The sequence below is a fragment of the Phocoena phocoena genome, chromosome X (genome assembly GCF_963924675.1).
Source record: "Phocoena phocoena chromosome X, mPhoPho1.1, whole genome shotgun sequence".
NCBI lineage: Eukaryota > Metazoa > Chordata > Mammalia > Artiodactyla > Phocoenidae > Phocoena > Phocoena phocoena.
In genome coordinates, this window is record NC_089240.1 from 67,914,207 (window position 1) to 67,928,231 (window position 14,025).

General features: G+C 37.6%; 2 protein-coding genes across 2 annotated transcripts in view; one reads left to right on the plus strand and one right to left on the minus strand.

The window, feature by feature from the left end:
• Positions 1-14,025, minus strand: part of BRWD3 (bromodomain and WD repeat domain containing 3) — a 118,175-nt gene that overhangs the window by 25,425 nt on the left and 78,725 nt on the right. The window contains exons 22-26 of the mRNA XM_065900921.1: positions 12,424-12,500; positions 11,666-11,834; positions 10,686-10,799; positions 6,016-6,123; positions 3,271-3,395 (exon numbers count right to left, since the gene is read on the minus strand). Coding sequence (XP_065756993.1) covers positions 3,271-3,395; positions 6,016-6,123; positions 10,686-10,799; positions 11,666-11,834; positions 12,424-12,500 — 593 coding nt within the window. The remainder of the gene's footprint in view (positions 1-3,270; positions 3,396-6,015; positions 6,124-10,685; positions 10,800-11,665; positions 11,835-12,423; positions 12,501-14,025) is intronic.
• On the plus strand, positions 3,947-4,623 carry LOC136143026 (tubulin alpha-3 chain-like). The gene is made up of 2 exons (XM_065901310.1): positions 3,947-4,297; positions 4,435-4,623. Exons 1-2 carry the CDS (start codon positions 3,947-3,949, stop codon positions 4,621-4,623), a joined length of 540 nt encoding a protein of 179 aa, XP_065757382.1.

Consider the following 14,025-nt stretch of genomic DNA (forward strand, 5'->3'; position numbering starts at 1 on the left):
GGCAGGTCCACCTCCGGTGGTGTGTTTTGGGTTGTCTGTGGCCTTATTATGATTTTAGGCAGCCCCTCTGCTAATGGGTGGGGTTGTGTTCCTGTCTTGCTAGTTGTTTGGCATAGGGTGTCCAGACTGTAGCTTGCTGGTCATTGAGTGAAGCTGGGTCTTGGTGTTGAGATTTAGATCTCTGGGAGATTTTCGCCATTTGATGTGACGTGGAGTTGAGAGGTCTCTCGTGGACCAGTGTTCTGAAGTTGGCTCTCCCACCTCAGAGGCACAGCACTGAATCCTGGCTGGAGCACTAAGAGCCTTCATCCACACAGCTCAGAATAAAAGGGATAAATAGAAAGAGGATAAAATAAAATAAAGTAGGATAAAATTTTTAAAAGTTACTAAAATAAAAATTATTAAGAAAAATAATTTTTAAGTAAAAAAAAAAAACAGGAAACGGATGGACAGAACCCTAGGGCAAATGGTGAAAGCAAAGCTCTACAGACAAAATATCACAGAGAAGCATACACATACACACTCACAAAAAGAGGAAAAGGGGGAAAAACAATATATCTTGCTCCCAGAGTCCACCTCCTCGATTTGGGATGATTCATTGTCTATTCAGGTATTCCACAGATGCAGGGTACATCAAGTTGATTGTGGAGATTTAATCCGCTGTTCCTGAGGCTGCTGGGAGCGATTTCCCTTTCTCTTCTTTGTTCGCACAGCTCCTGGGGTTCAGCTTTGGATGTGGACTTGCCTCTGCACGTCGGTCGCCTGAGGGCGTCTGTTCTTCGCTCAGACAGGACGGGGTTAAAGGAGCAGTTGATTCGGGGGCTCTGGCTCACTCAGGCCGGGGGGAGGGAGGGGTATGGATGCGGGGCGAACCTGCAGAAGGAGAGGGCGGCATGACGTTGCAGCATCCTGAGGCGCGCCCTGTGTTCTCCCAGGGAAGTTGTCCCTGGATCACGGGACCCTGGCAGTAGCGGGCTGCACATCCTCCCAGGAGGGGAGGTGTGGATAGTGACCTGTGCTTGCACACAGCTTTCTTGGTGGTGGCAGCAGCAGCCTTAGCGTCTCATGCCCGTCTCTGGGGTCTGCACTGACAGCCGCAGCTCGCGCCCATCTCTGGAGCTCCTTTAAGCAGCGCTCTTAAATCCCCTCTCCTCGCACACCAGGAAACAAAGAGGGAGGAAAAAGTCTCTTGCCTCTTCAGCAGGTCCAGACTTTTTCCCGGACTCCCTCCCGGCTACCCGTGGTGCACTAATCCCTTCAGGCTGTGTACACGCCGTCAACCCCAGTCCTCTCCCTGCTCTCCCACAGAAGCCCGAGCCTCAGCTCCCAGCCCCGCCCGTCCCGGCGGGTGAGCAGACAAGCCTCTTGGGCTGGTGAGTGCTGGTCGGCACCAATCCTCTGTGCGGGAATCTCTCCGCTTTGCCCTCCGCACCCCTGTGGCTGCACTCTCCTCTGCAGCTCCAATGCTCCCCCTCTCTGCCACCTGCAGTCTCCGCCCACGAGGGTGCTTCCTAGTGTGTAGAAACCTTTTCTCCTTCACAGCTCCCTCCCACTGGTGCAGGTCCCGTCCCTATTCTTTTGTCTCTGTTTATTCTTTTTTCTTTTGCCCTACCCATGTACGTGGGGAGTTTCTTGCCTTTTGGGAGGTCTGAAGTCTTATGCCATCATTCAGTGGGTGTTCTATAGGAGCAGTTCCACGTGTAGATGTATTTCTGATGTACCTGTGTGGAGCAAGGTGATCTCCGCATCTTACTCTTCCACCATCTTCCTCAACTTTCCCTTATGACATTTATATCACTAGCTATATTACTTATTTATTTATTTATTATGTATTTATTTTTGGCTGCCTTGGGTCTTTGTTGCTGCATGTGGGCTTTCTCTAGTTGCGGTGAGCAGGGGCTACTCTTCAATGTGGTGTGTGGGTTTCTCATTGTTGTGGCCTTTCTTGTTGGGGAGCACGGGCTCTAGGCGCGTGGGCTTCAGTAGTTGTGGCATGCAGGCTCAGTAGTTGTGGCTCACGGGCTCTACAGTGCAGGGTCAGTAGTTTTGGCACACGGGCTTAGTTGCTTCACGGCATGTGGGATCTTCCCAGGCCAGGGCTGGAACCCATGTCCCCTGCATTGGCAGGTGGATTCTTAACCACTGTGCCATCAGGGAAGCCCTATATCACTAGCTATATTATTTTTATCCTGTCTATTTTATAAGATTGTTGCTTCTTACATTACCTAGTTATGTAACCAGGTCTTCAACAAAACTAATGATGCTTCAATGTCTTGAGGCAATTGATCACATACATAGTTCCATATAAAATTAATTGTAATAGCACAACTATAGATATGGGAAGAAGCAACAAGGGAGAATATTTCCTGGATTATAAGAGTCTAGTAAAACAAATGATGCCAAGCCTAATCCAGAAATAGCACATTGAGTGGCCTATCAACAAAGTCCTTGCTTGACCTAAGAATAAGCCTTCATAATGCCATGGGACAAATGGGTCATGACATTCTTCCCAAACCTTAGATGAATTTATGACCAACGGGGGTTACTGTAAACAGAAATATGTTGCCTGCGACTCCAGTTCTACAAGAATCAAGTCATTAGCCACTGTAGTTGCTGACCTACAGCACACCCTGAAAGGAATTCAAGATGAAACATTCTGTGTTTTGGATATATGGGCCCCTAGATAGTTAAGATGCATATGTAATGAAGAACTTCAATGACCCCAGATTCTTGCATCTTCCCATATATAGAAAAGCACTAAAACCATTAACTGAGATATCTGATCCTTGTGACTAGCAATAACTAGCAGGATGTATGCTTGACTACAGGTATTTCCCAGCCCCCCAAAAATCATACATATGCTGGCTCATTCCCTCCTAACTCTTGAGAGCAGTTTGCCAGAGCTATCTTAGAGGCTGTCTCCAAGACTATAGTCCTCAGTAAGTCCCCAAATAAAACTGAAACCCACAAGTCTCACATTATACATTTTTCAGTTGAGATATATATACATATATATATATATATATATATATATATAGAGAGAGAGAGAGAGAGAGAGAGAGAGAGAGAGAGAGAGAGAGAGCTATTAAGTGGAGAAACAAAGCAAGAATTAAACATTAAACCTTGGTCCTTAAACTCTAAAGCCTGTAGTGCTGTCATGTTTTCTTTCCCATTAAGACTTGTACTCTGCAGAATACATCATAGGGATTAAAATACACACACACACACACACACACACACACACACACACGATCCAAGATAGATACTCACTTAATGGAAAAAGATTCTCCAGTCATTTTGCCTGAAATGGGGTCCAGAAATGCAAGCTTCAAGCAGCACAGTGTAGGTGGTCCAACCTCATATTTGATTCCTACAATCTTAACAAATTCTTGTTCCTATTCATGAGAATAACAATAAATTATTACTTTCAATATAAATAATTGCCTAACATTTGCATATTATTTCATTATTTGAACAATTTAAAAATTATCTGAAACAACTTTGTAAATCAACTATACTCCAATAAAACTTTAAAAATAAAAAAATAAAAATTATCCTAATACCCACTAGATACTAGGCACTCCACTAAGTGTTAAAGGTAATAAGACATGGCTCTTGACCCCTTAATAGCAATTTGTAGTTTAGTGCAGGGCTATAAACCAACGATAAACAGCAGAATCCCCTTGGGAACATTTTTAAAATTCATGTTCCTAAACCCTACTACTATGGAATTGAGTTCACTATTTCTGGGGTAGAGCTCAGCCATACATATTTTGAAAAAACTCCCCAGGTTTTTCTCTGGGGAGTTAAGAATTGCTCTGCTGGTTAAGAATCACTCCTCTTGTCACTACTTCTCTCCTGAACTCCTTGATAGTCTGTCAGTGGGAGATCTTTGTGGCCGTCTTCTCGCCTCCTCCAACCCCACAGAACCCTACAAGTCTCAGTCATGCGTGAGTGCATCTCCATCCATGTTGGCCAGGCTGGTGTCCAGATCAGCAATTTCTGCTGGGAGCTCTACTGCCTGGAACATGGCATCCAGCCTGATGACCAGATGCCAAGTGACAAGACCATTGGAGGAGTTGTTGACTCCTTCAACACCTTCTTCAGTGAGACAGGTGCTGGCAAGCATGTGCCCAGGGCAGCGTTTGTAGACCTGGAACCCACAATCACTGGTGAAGTTCACACTGGCACCTACCACCAGCTCTTCCACCCTGAGCAGATCGTCACAGGCAAGGAAGATGCTGCCAATAACTATTTCCACGGTCACTACACCATTGGCAAGGAGATCATTGACCTTGTCTTGGACCAAATTCAGAAACTGGCTGACCAGTGCACAGGCCTTCAGGGCTTCCTGGTTTTCCACAGCTTTGGTGGGGAACTGGTTCTGGGTTCACCTCCCTGCTGATGGAACGTCTCTCTGTCGACTATGGCAAGAAGGCTCACCTGGACCACAAGTTTGACCTGATGTATGTCAAGAGTGCCTTTGTTCACTGGTACGTGGGTGAGGGCATGGAGGAAAGAGAGTTTTCTGAGGCCTGTGAGGACATGGCTGCCCTTGAGAAGGAGTATGAGGAGGCTGGAGCGGATAGTGCTGAGGGAGAGGATGAGGGTAAAGAGTATTAACCTGTCTGCTGCAATTTTACACACTTGTCTTGAGACTGTCTTATTTGTGTTCTGTGGAGCTGCCCATTGTGGCCCTATCTTGTCAATAAAAGTGATATTTCTATTTAAAAAAAGAAAATAATCACTCCTCTAGCAGAAATACAGTTTGTAAGTAGGCAGGTGGACATGTTATGTATATGTTTGGGAAAAGGACTCACATTTATGAGTGCCTACAATATTATTTTATAATACCATCCTTATACATTGTTATTAGTCACACTTAACAGATGACAAAACTGAGCCTTATGGGTACAGTGACTTGTTTCAAGTTATACACTAGTATATAGCAGAGCTGGGATTGAAATTCAGGTCTTATTCCAAAGCCCAGGCTCTTATACCACATATATGCTGCCTCCTAAAATTTCCTAGAACCACAGGGTTAGAATTTAAAGTAGGAAATCATATGGTTTATTTATTCCTTTGATCCTAAAAAAAAAAAACAAGAACAAAAACCTCAATTTTCACCTGATTCAGAACAGATGGTAGCATTCCTGTTTCCCAGGAGATGATTATGTAAAGCTCACTTGATAAGAAATTTTAGCACCTTACAACCTTAATACAATTTTTTAAGTGTCAAATCTTTATTTAAATAAATATATACATTCTCTCTTGCATCCTTCCTTTTAAGCATCATTACACAACAACCCTTCATTTACCTGGAAAACTATCATAAAATTGCCCTTTACTCTCTTGTTCTCAGAGTCGAAAAAACAAAATGACAAAAACAAATGTAAACCTAAGTAGAAATGATGGTGTATGTATCTCTATGTCTCTTTGTCTATATTTATATAAGTATGAATGAACGAATGAATATGTATTTACAGTGAGAAAATCCTTCTCTAAAAAATAAACATATCTGTTTTATTCAATGACATGTAACTACATAGGTACTATATCAAAAGAAATAATAAATAAAGCACCACAAAGTCATGAGTTTCTTAGGATTTATGATATTTACTATATCCTAAATTTGCCAGAATCTCAAGGGTGTTTGTGGTCCACACATGCAGTCACAGTTTATAGAGCTTCTAGAACGTTCAAAGCTGCTGAGGAAAATATCCACACCATGGAACTACTGCTTTGCTCCAATTATATCAATAGAATGGTATACACTACAGGACCTGAAGCTTGAAGGAAATTAGGTCAAATAACCAAGACAACAGGTGGCATACAAATTTCGGGAACCATAAAATGTGACCTATAACACTCAGCTGTACAAGAGTATGGTACATCACTTTATCCTAGATGCACAATCAACAGTGAAATATCCAGAAACTGAGAATAAGCCTACAGGCTAATAACTTAATTCCTAAGATACTTCAATTGCATAGATTATTAATTTGGTGAACTTACCCTGAGATCCATTTTATTCCATGGCTGTTTTTGTAGGTTAATGCTGTATATTTTTGATTTTCTTACAGCCCGTATATAAGCTTCATGTCCTTGCCTAAAATATATAAGCTAAAAAAAAAACATGAGGTATTAAACAGCAGCATCCCATTTAACACCACTATACTTCCCAATATATTCCTACAAATGTCCTCTTCTGTTTACAAAGAATATAAATAATCATAATTTTGAAAAAAATTATACAATAAAGGTACTTATAATCAAATAATGTTCATTCAGTACTCATGCCTATGTAGCCCTGTGCTAAATATTGCATAATAAAAACACACACAGTCCTTCTTCTCCCTAGCACCTTCATAAATTTCTGAAGAAATAGACTAATGACAAATGTACACAAAAGTGGTCACATTTTAAAGTAATATATTTCAATCTGTAATTGACATTCTAAAGCATCAACATTTTAATAGCCTACACATTATATATATATATATATATATATATATATATATATATATATATATATATATATATATATATATATATGTATTTCCAACCACAGGCTACTAAATACAGTAATTTCTAGACAGATTAAAATTTTTATTTTGTAAGAAATAATATCAGAACTAGCATGGTATGGAAGGAAAATGAATCCAAGTGCTTGACAAAACTGTTCACCTCTTTTAAGACAGCATTCACTACCATATTCTGATTCATTAAATAAAGTTTCTTTCCCATAATAATTTTTTTTTGTCCTCACACCATACTGACAGGTTCAAATCACCTCCCAACCACAAAAATCTTAGCCTCCTTTAAGGCTTGGAATACTGAATCTGATTAAACAATCAGCAAACATTTCCAAAGTGAATGCCAACCCTGGATACAGCTTATTGTCCCAAGCCTGTGCCCACCAGGGTAGAACAATGCCAGTGCAAATGGCCTTGCAGTAATGTTCCCTAAATAGCCCTGGGTGCACTCTGTACCTGAGAAGCTTAAGATCAGGTTGCAAGTAGAATATGTAAGTAATGCCACCCTTCTTGTACACGTAGCTTCTTCCAAACAGCAGGCCTACTTTGTAGGCGTTTTTCCCACTCTGCTTCCTTTATTTATTATTAATCCAAACACCCCACAATCATTACACAAAGGCAACCATAGGGACAGGGAAGAAGTCAGGAGACCTGACTGCTGTTGGTGCTACCCTTACAGGCCATGTGACTCTGGCCTTCGACATGCTCACCTGTCAAATGAAGAGGACATTCTGCTGGCAGAGGTGTTTGAAAGATTAATAACAATAACAAAGGACAGACAGAGTAGCATGCCTCAGGTACTATCCTAAGTGCCCTACAAATATCCTTTAACTTAATCCTTCCCAGAGCCCTATAAGGTAGATACCTTTATCCCCACTGTACAGTTGATGAAACTAGGGCACAGAGAAGTAATTTGTCAAAATCTTATTAGGTTTCATGCACTCCAGTGTCCATTGCAGCACTATTTACAATAGCCAGAAGCAACACTGAAGCAACCTAAATGTTCAACAGAGGAATGGATAAAGAAGGTGTGGTACATATATATAATGGAATATTACTCAGCCATAAAAATAAATGAAATTGAGTTATTTGTAGTGAAGTGGATGGACCTAGAGTCAATAAAAAAGAACAAAGTAATGCCATTTGCAGCAACATGGATGGACCTAGATTTTTCATACTGAATGAAGTCAGAAAGAGAAAAACAAATATCATTATGATACCACTTACATGTGGAATCGAAAAAAAAAGGGTACAAATGAACTTATTTACAAAATAGAAGTAGAGCCATGGATGTAGAAAACAAACTTATGGTTATCAGGGAATAAGGGGGAAAGGAATAAATTAGGAGATTGGGATTGACATATACCCATTACTATATATAAAATAGATAACTAATAAGAACCTTCTGTATAGCACAGGTAACTCTACTCACTACTCTGTAATGGCATATATGGGAAAAGAATCAAAAAAGAAAAAAAGGGCTTCCCTGGTGGTGCAGTGGTTGAGAGTCCGCCTGCCGATGCAGGGGACACGGGTTCGTGCCCCGGTCCGGGAGGATCCCACAGGCTGTGGAGCGGCTGGGCCCGTGAGCCATGGCCGCTGGGCCTGCGCGTCCAGAGCCTGTGCTCCGTGACGAGAGAGGCCACAACAGTGAGAGGCCCGTGTACCGCAAAAAAAAAAAAAAAAGAAAAAAAAAGAAAAGAAAATAAGAGTGGATATATGTATATGTATAACTGACTCACTTTGCTGTACACCTGAAACTAACACAACATTGTAAATCAACTATACTCCAATAAAAATTTTTAAAAAAAGAAAAAAAAAGCTTATGTTTCCTATAATACTTTTAAAGGGGTGTTAGAGATAAATAGAAGAAAGTAATGTAAAAAATACCATACTATGGAGATTTTAAAAATACACTGACATATTCTACCAATCAACACTAAGTCAGAATTTCTAACAGTTAAAAATACAAGTAAAAATTTTTTAAACGTTTAAATATTAGTATATAAACACAACTGTAGTGGTAAAAAAATGTCATTACCATGCTTACCAATAACATGATAAGCATGTTATTCAGATATCCTTTATTATATATTTATTCCTGTACTCAACAAATATTGATCAAATATATATGTACAAGGCACTGGGTGCTATGGTAAGACATCAAAATAAAATCCTTTCCCTCAAGGATATGGACAGATATGTAGATATATGAGTATGATACAAGGCAGAATGTAGAATGTATCATAAGAGAGAAATAATTGAGATAGGAAAGCACATGAAGAAGGAGTGGCAAGCAAATGGTAAGTAGGGATAACATGCAAAAGAAGTTGGCATTTAAGTTAAACCTTGAAAAATGAGCATTTTGAGAGGCAATGACCTGTGGGTAGGGGTATTCCAGGCAAAATAATGAAGGCTTAACACTTAAAAGTAAAAAGTAATGCTGTCATTAACAGATTGATTATATAAAAGTATGTTTCTGCCTTTATGGGTTCTTTAACAACATTCTTTAATTCACGTATTTCACTGTCTGATTCACTTATACAACTTTTCCATTACCTGAACAACTGTCATTACCTAATACACATTAGTCTTGAAGCATATAATCATGCACTAAGTTTAACAAAATAAAGGGAAAGGTAAATATGGTCCTATAAAATAGAGAGGAGTCTCAGATCATAGAGTATACAGATCCTCATTCTGTTCTAAGATTTTTTAAAAATATTTATTTGCTTATTTATTTATTTATTTTTGGCTGCATTGGGTCTTAGTTGCAGCACATGGGATCTTTTGCTGTGGCATGTGGGCTTCTCTCTAGTTGCAGCGCATGGGCTCTCTAGTTGTGGTGCACAGGCTCCAGAGCGCATGAGCTCTGTAGTTGTGGCACACGGGCTCTATAGTTGTGGCATGTGGGCTCCGTAGTTGTGGCAAGCAGGCTTAGTTGCCCCTTAGCATGCAGGATCTTAGTTCCCTGACCAGGGATTGAATCTGCGCTCCCTGCATTGGAAGGCAGATTCTTAACCACTGGCCCACCAGGAAGTCCCCCTGTTCTAAGATTAATTCAAAATTATTTCTCTTAAGCCTCCATAAAAAAGGCAATAAATACAAGAAATAGTGATTTTTGGATATACCCCTAAGAAAGCTCTTCTAAGTTTTTTCATACAGCATTCATCCAGAGCACGTTTTACTAAAATAACAAAACAAACGAGCATTGCTCAAAAGTCTGACACTTACAAGAAGACACACTTAGGAAAGGAAACATTTATAATAATATCAAAAGATATTATAATAATAAGTAATTGCTTAATTGTAAGGCTACTTGGTAGCTATCTCTGGTACAAAATATCTATAGAAGACAATTATAGAAAAGTTTGGTAAAATTTTTATTGGTTCCAAGACTTTTAGAACCATTTCCAAGGTTCTGCTCCTTCTTTATTACGATGATAATATTACATTCCTACTATGGGTCTTAAGTTGAAAACTGTGGGTAAGCATTTAATCATTCAAAAATGAATGATTAGTCAATATGTCAGAGACTATACAAGCCAACTAGGGCTCAAAATATAACAATGCTACCATAATTTTCATAAGAAAATCAAATAAAAATTTTTCACTGTATAGAATTTAAATCAATTTTTGACTGACCAATCATAAATATGGCTGTTATTCAATCATAGGTTCAGTAGGAAGGCCTTGTTTGTGAAATGACTTTCCCGTAAGCATTGAAAGGGGTGATCATCCTCTAGAATATTTTCTATCAGGTTGAGCATGGGCTTCTTTTAAAAAAACAAACAAACAAAAAACAGTATTAGGACTTGATTAGGATTCAAAATACCACTCAATTCTACTATGTGGCAATTAAGATAAAAATAAAGACAATTATTTTCATGGCTTCACAAGCCAATCAATTTATCTCAATGTTCATTGAGCATCTACTATACTAAAGACTCTGTGTCAAGCCCTACAAAGGACACAAAAATTAGTAAGATTCAGTCACTGTCCACAATAAATATATAATTGAGCAGCACAGTTAAGATGGTGAACACATAACTATAATAGAATTAAGAATATGAATGGCCTAAGACTGATATTAAAGTGAGTACTCTTGAGGTTCCAAGAGAAAAACGTTATTTAACAGAAAACAATTACCTCGTCTCCCATCTGTGGGACAAACGGGGAACGTCGTGGTATGGTATCCAAGATCCACTGAGGGGCAAACCATTCTTCATTGGGCTCACCTGCCATAGAAACCAGTCCTCCTTTCTAAAATATAGTTCACAAACATATAAACTGTAAATATATGAACAATTGTAGAAAAAATAGCAGGTAGAAAATGTTAAAAACATCAGGTTATAATAAAACACAAAATATACAAACTTTAAACATTTTCTTTTACCAATTAATTATGCATAACTTTTGTACCAATAAAACAATCAAGTGAGTAACATGTTCAATTTTGGCTGACAGATAATATGACACTATATACTATCTAAAACCCACAAATTTTACTCTTCATGTCCCTAGTATATCAAAGGAATTCAAATACAAGTAACACAACTTTTTGCCAATTAAATGATGACCATCAAGAAGATAATTCTGTCTACTAAAGCAAGAGGTTACAGAATGAATACAGAATCCATTCTTAAATTAATATTCAAGGAACTCTGTGGATTAAGTTTTTACATCATTCAAATGAAATTATAGTGGGAAATAAAACCCCATCATTGGGATGAAATAAAAACATAAAGAAATAGAAGAAGCCCTACATGATTTATCATATCCTTCCATTTTACAAGTCAAAAATATATAGAGATCTATGACTGGTGACATGACAAGAATAATCCTTTTATTCTACAGTGGCTTATTTAAAAACTCTACTACATTTTAACAAACAACTGTCAAAATGTTTTTATTTAATGTTAACATAATAATGAAAATATTCTAGCCTCTACTTTTGACAACAGAAAAATTTCAAAAAATCTTTACATCTTTTATACAATTTTACTTAGTTTCTCAGATGGAATATTATTTTTAGATAAAAGTGAAGTGTTACTGTTAAATATTCAAGTATCAAAGGAAAAAACCAAAACCTCCCCCAAAAAAGAAAAACAACCTGTAAACTTACAAACCTTCTTTCTAGTCTGTTTAGGTTTCTTTTGCCGTTCTTCAAGTGACTTCAAATTCTCCTCCTCAGAGCTGCTGCATATTTTCCGTGTTGCCTGTCTCGTTTGCCTTTTTGGAGGTTGCAAATTTATTCCAGCATCTGCTGTCCAATCAGAATATTCACTTGATGAATCACTGTAAATAATACATAAGTTCAGAAAAGGAATAGTTTTGCCTCATGATTGAAAGATGATCATTTTGTAATCAAACAGCATTATAAATGACATGGTTTGATTTTGTTCTAACCAAAGATAAAAAAATATCAAATATAGAATTTTGATCATTACCTAAGTGATTTTAGTGAAATGCTTCTTGGATAAAGTATAATGCTTAGTTTCCCATAACAGGATTTAAAATTCAAAATTCCTGTCCAAATCACAAAAGCTTCTTTAAATAAAGATGTTCCTTATCCCTGAAAATGGTTAAATATAGTTGTTTTAAACCTGAAATAAATACACATAGCCTGCCAAGGTGTAGAATCTTGGATTTACAAAGAATCTTATTTTACAGATGGAACTATTTTAGGGAACTAAAGTCCATGATGACATGCGCAAAAAGATATTGGTAGAGCTAGGATAAAACAACAGGTCTCTGGGCTTCCAACCCAGTACTCTTTCTACTATAAAATACTATTTTAACTCTGCTTTACCAAATTCCTTCAAGAACATAATTTCACATTAAAAGTGTTAAATGATTTTGACCAAATCAAAACCATTAAAACTACCTGGAGGAACTTTCACTTTGCCATTCAATAACAGGATCCTCTATAGAAGCATCACTTGTGCCAACTGTTTCATCTTCCTGCAACAAAGAGCCAGCAATTGAGATATATTGTTATTATTAACTAGCATATTATTAATTAGCATATATTACCTGTTTTATAACACTTTTTGTAGTCCCCCCTCCAAAGAAAAGTTCTAGTTAAAATGTATGTAATCATTTTCTATATATACTTGTAACTCATAACTAAGCCTACCAAGTATTTAAAAATTTCTAGCATCTACTATCTTACTGATATGACACACCTTTTCTTATTTCAAAGACACAATAGACTCCTTAAGAAATGCAAATATAACCCTCTTAAATTTTGTTAAAACCACTGTTTTCTTTTTTTAATTGAAGTATAGTTGATTTACAATGCTGTGTTAGTTTCATATATACAGCACAGTGATTTGGTTTTTGTTTGTTTTTCATTGGGGTACAGTTGCTTTACAATGTTGTGTTAGTTTCTGCTGTACAACAAAGTGAATCAACTATATGTATACATATAACCCCTCCCTCTTGATTCAGTTTTATATGTATATATATACATGAAAAAAATATATATGAATTTATATGAATATATATATTCTTTTTCAGATTCTTTTCCCTTATAGAAAGCCATTGTTTTAAAAAATACCTACACAAAAAAAGATAAAAATACCTATATGCCTCTGCCAAGTTAATATAATTACTCTCCATAAAAAGTTAATCATCTATTTATTATGTAAGATCTCAAACGTATCAAAGTAGAGGAAATAGATAACATCCTTGTGTACACAATCTCCAGTTTAGACAATAACTCACTGCCTATCTTGTATATATACCCTTACCAACTGCCTCATACCTCAGGGATTATTGTGAAAAAAAAAGCATTTCCACTATAAATATTTATTAAGATAAGGATTCTTTTTAAAAACATAACCACAACACAATTATTACATTAAAAAGATAACAATTCTTTTCTTTTTTAATAACAGCCTATTGAGATAGAACTCACATACCATAAACTTCACCACTTCAGAGTATACAGTTCAATGGTTTTTAGTATATTCAGAGCTGTTCAACCATCACCACTAATATTAGAACACTTTCATCACCCCAGAAGAATCCCTAAACCCATTAGCAAGGACCCCTCACTCCCCACTACCTCAAGCCCCTGGCAGCCACCAATCTACTTTTGGTCTTGGTACTCTTGTCAAAGTACCACATCCTTTGAACAACAAAATCTGTACCAAGTAATCTTCGTTTTTCTTCTCTCTTCTTCTTTTTCATGTATTTTTAATTTTCTTAACCATCTTAAATTGCTACGTTGCCCTGAATTTCTCCTTGCCTATCTGTCTTAGTGACACTCACGCAACAGGACTCTATAATCCATCTACATTCAATGTATTTTTGTTTTAATTCTTTTAAGTCCATGGCTCAGAGGCAATAGTTGTTTTTTTAAAAAATTTTTATTGGAGTATAGTTGCTTTACAATGTTGTGCTAGCCTCTACTGTACAGCAAAGTGAACCAGCCATACACACACACACATCCCCTCCCCTCTGGATTTCCTTCCCATCCAGG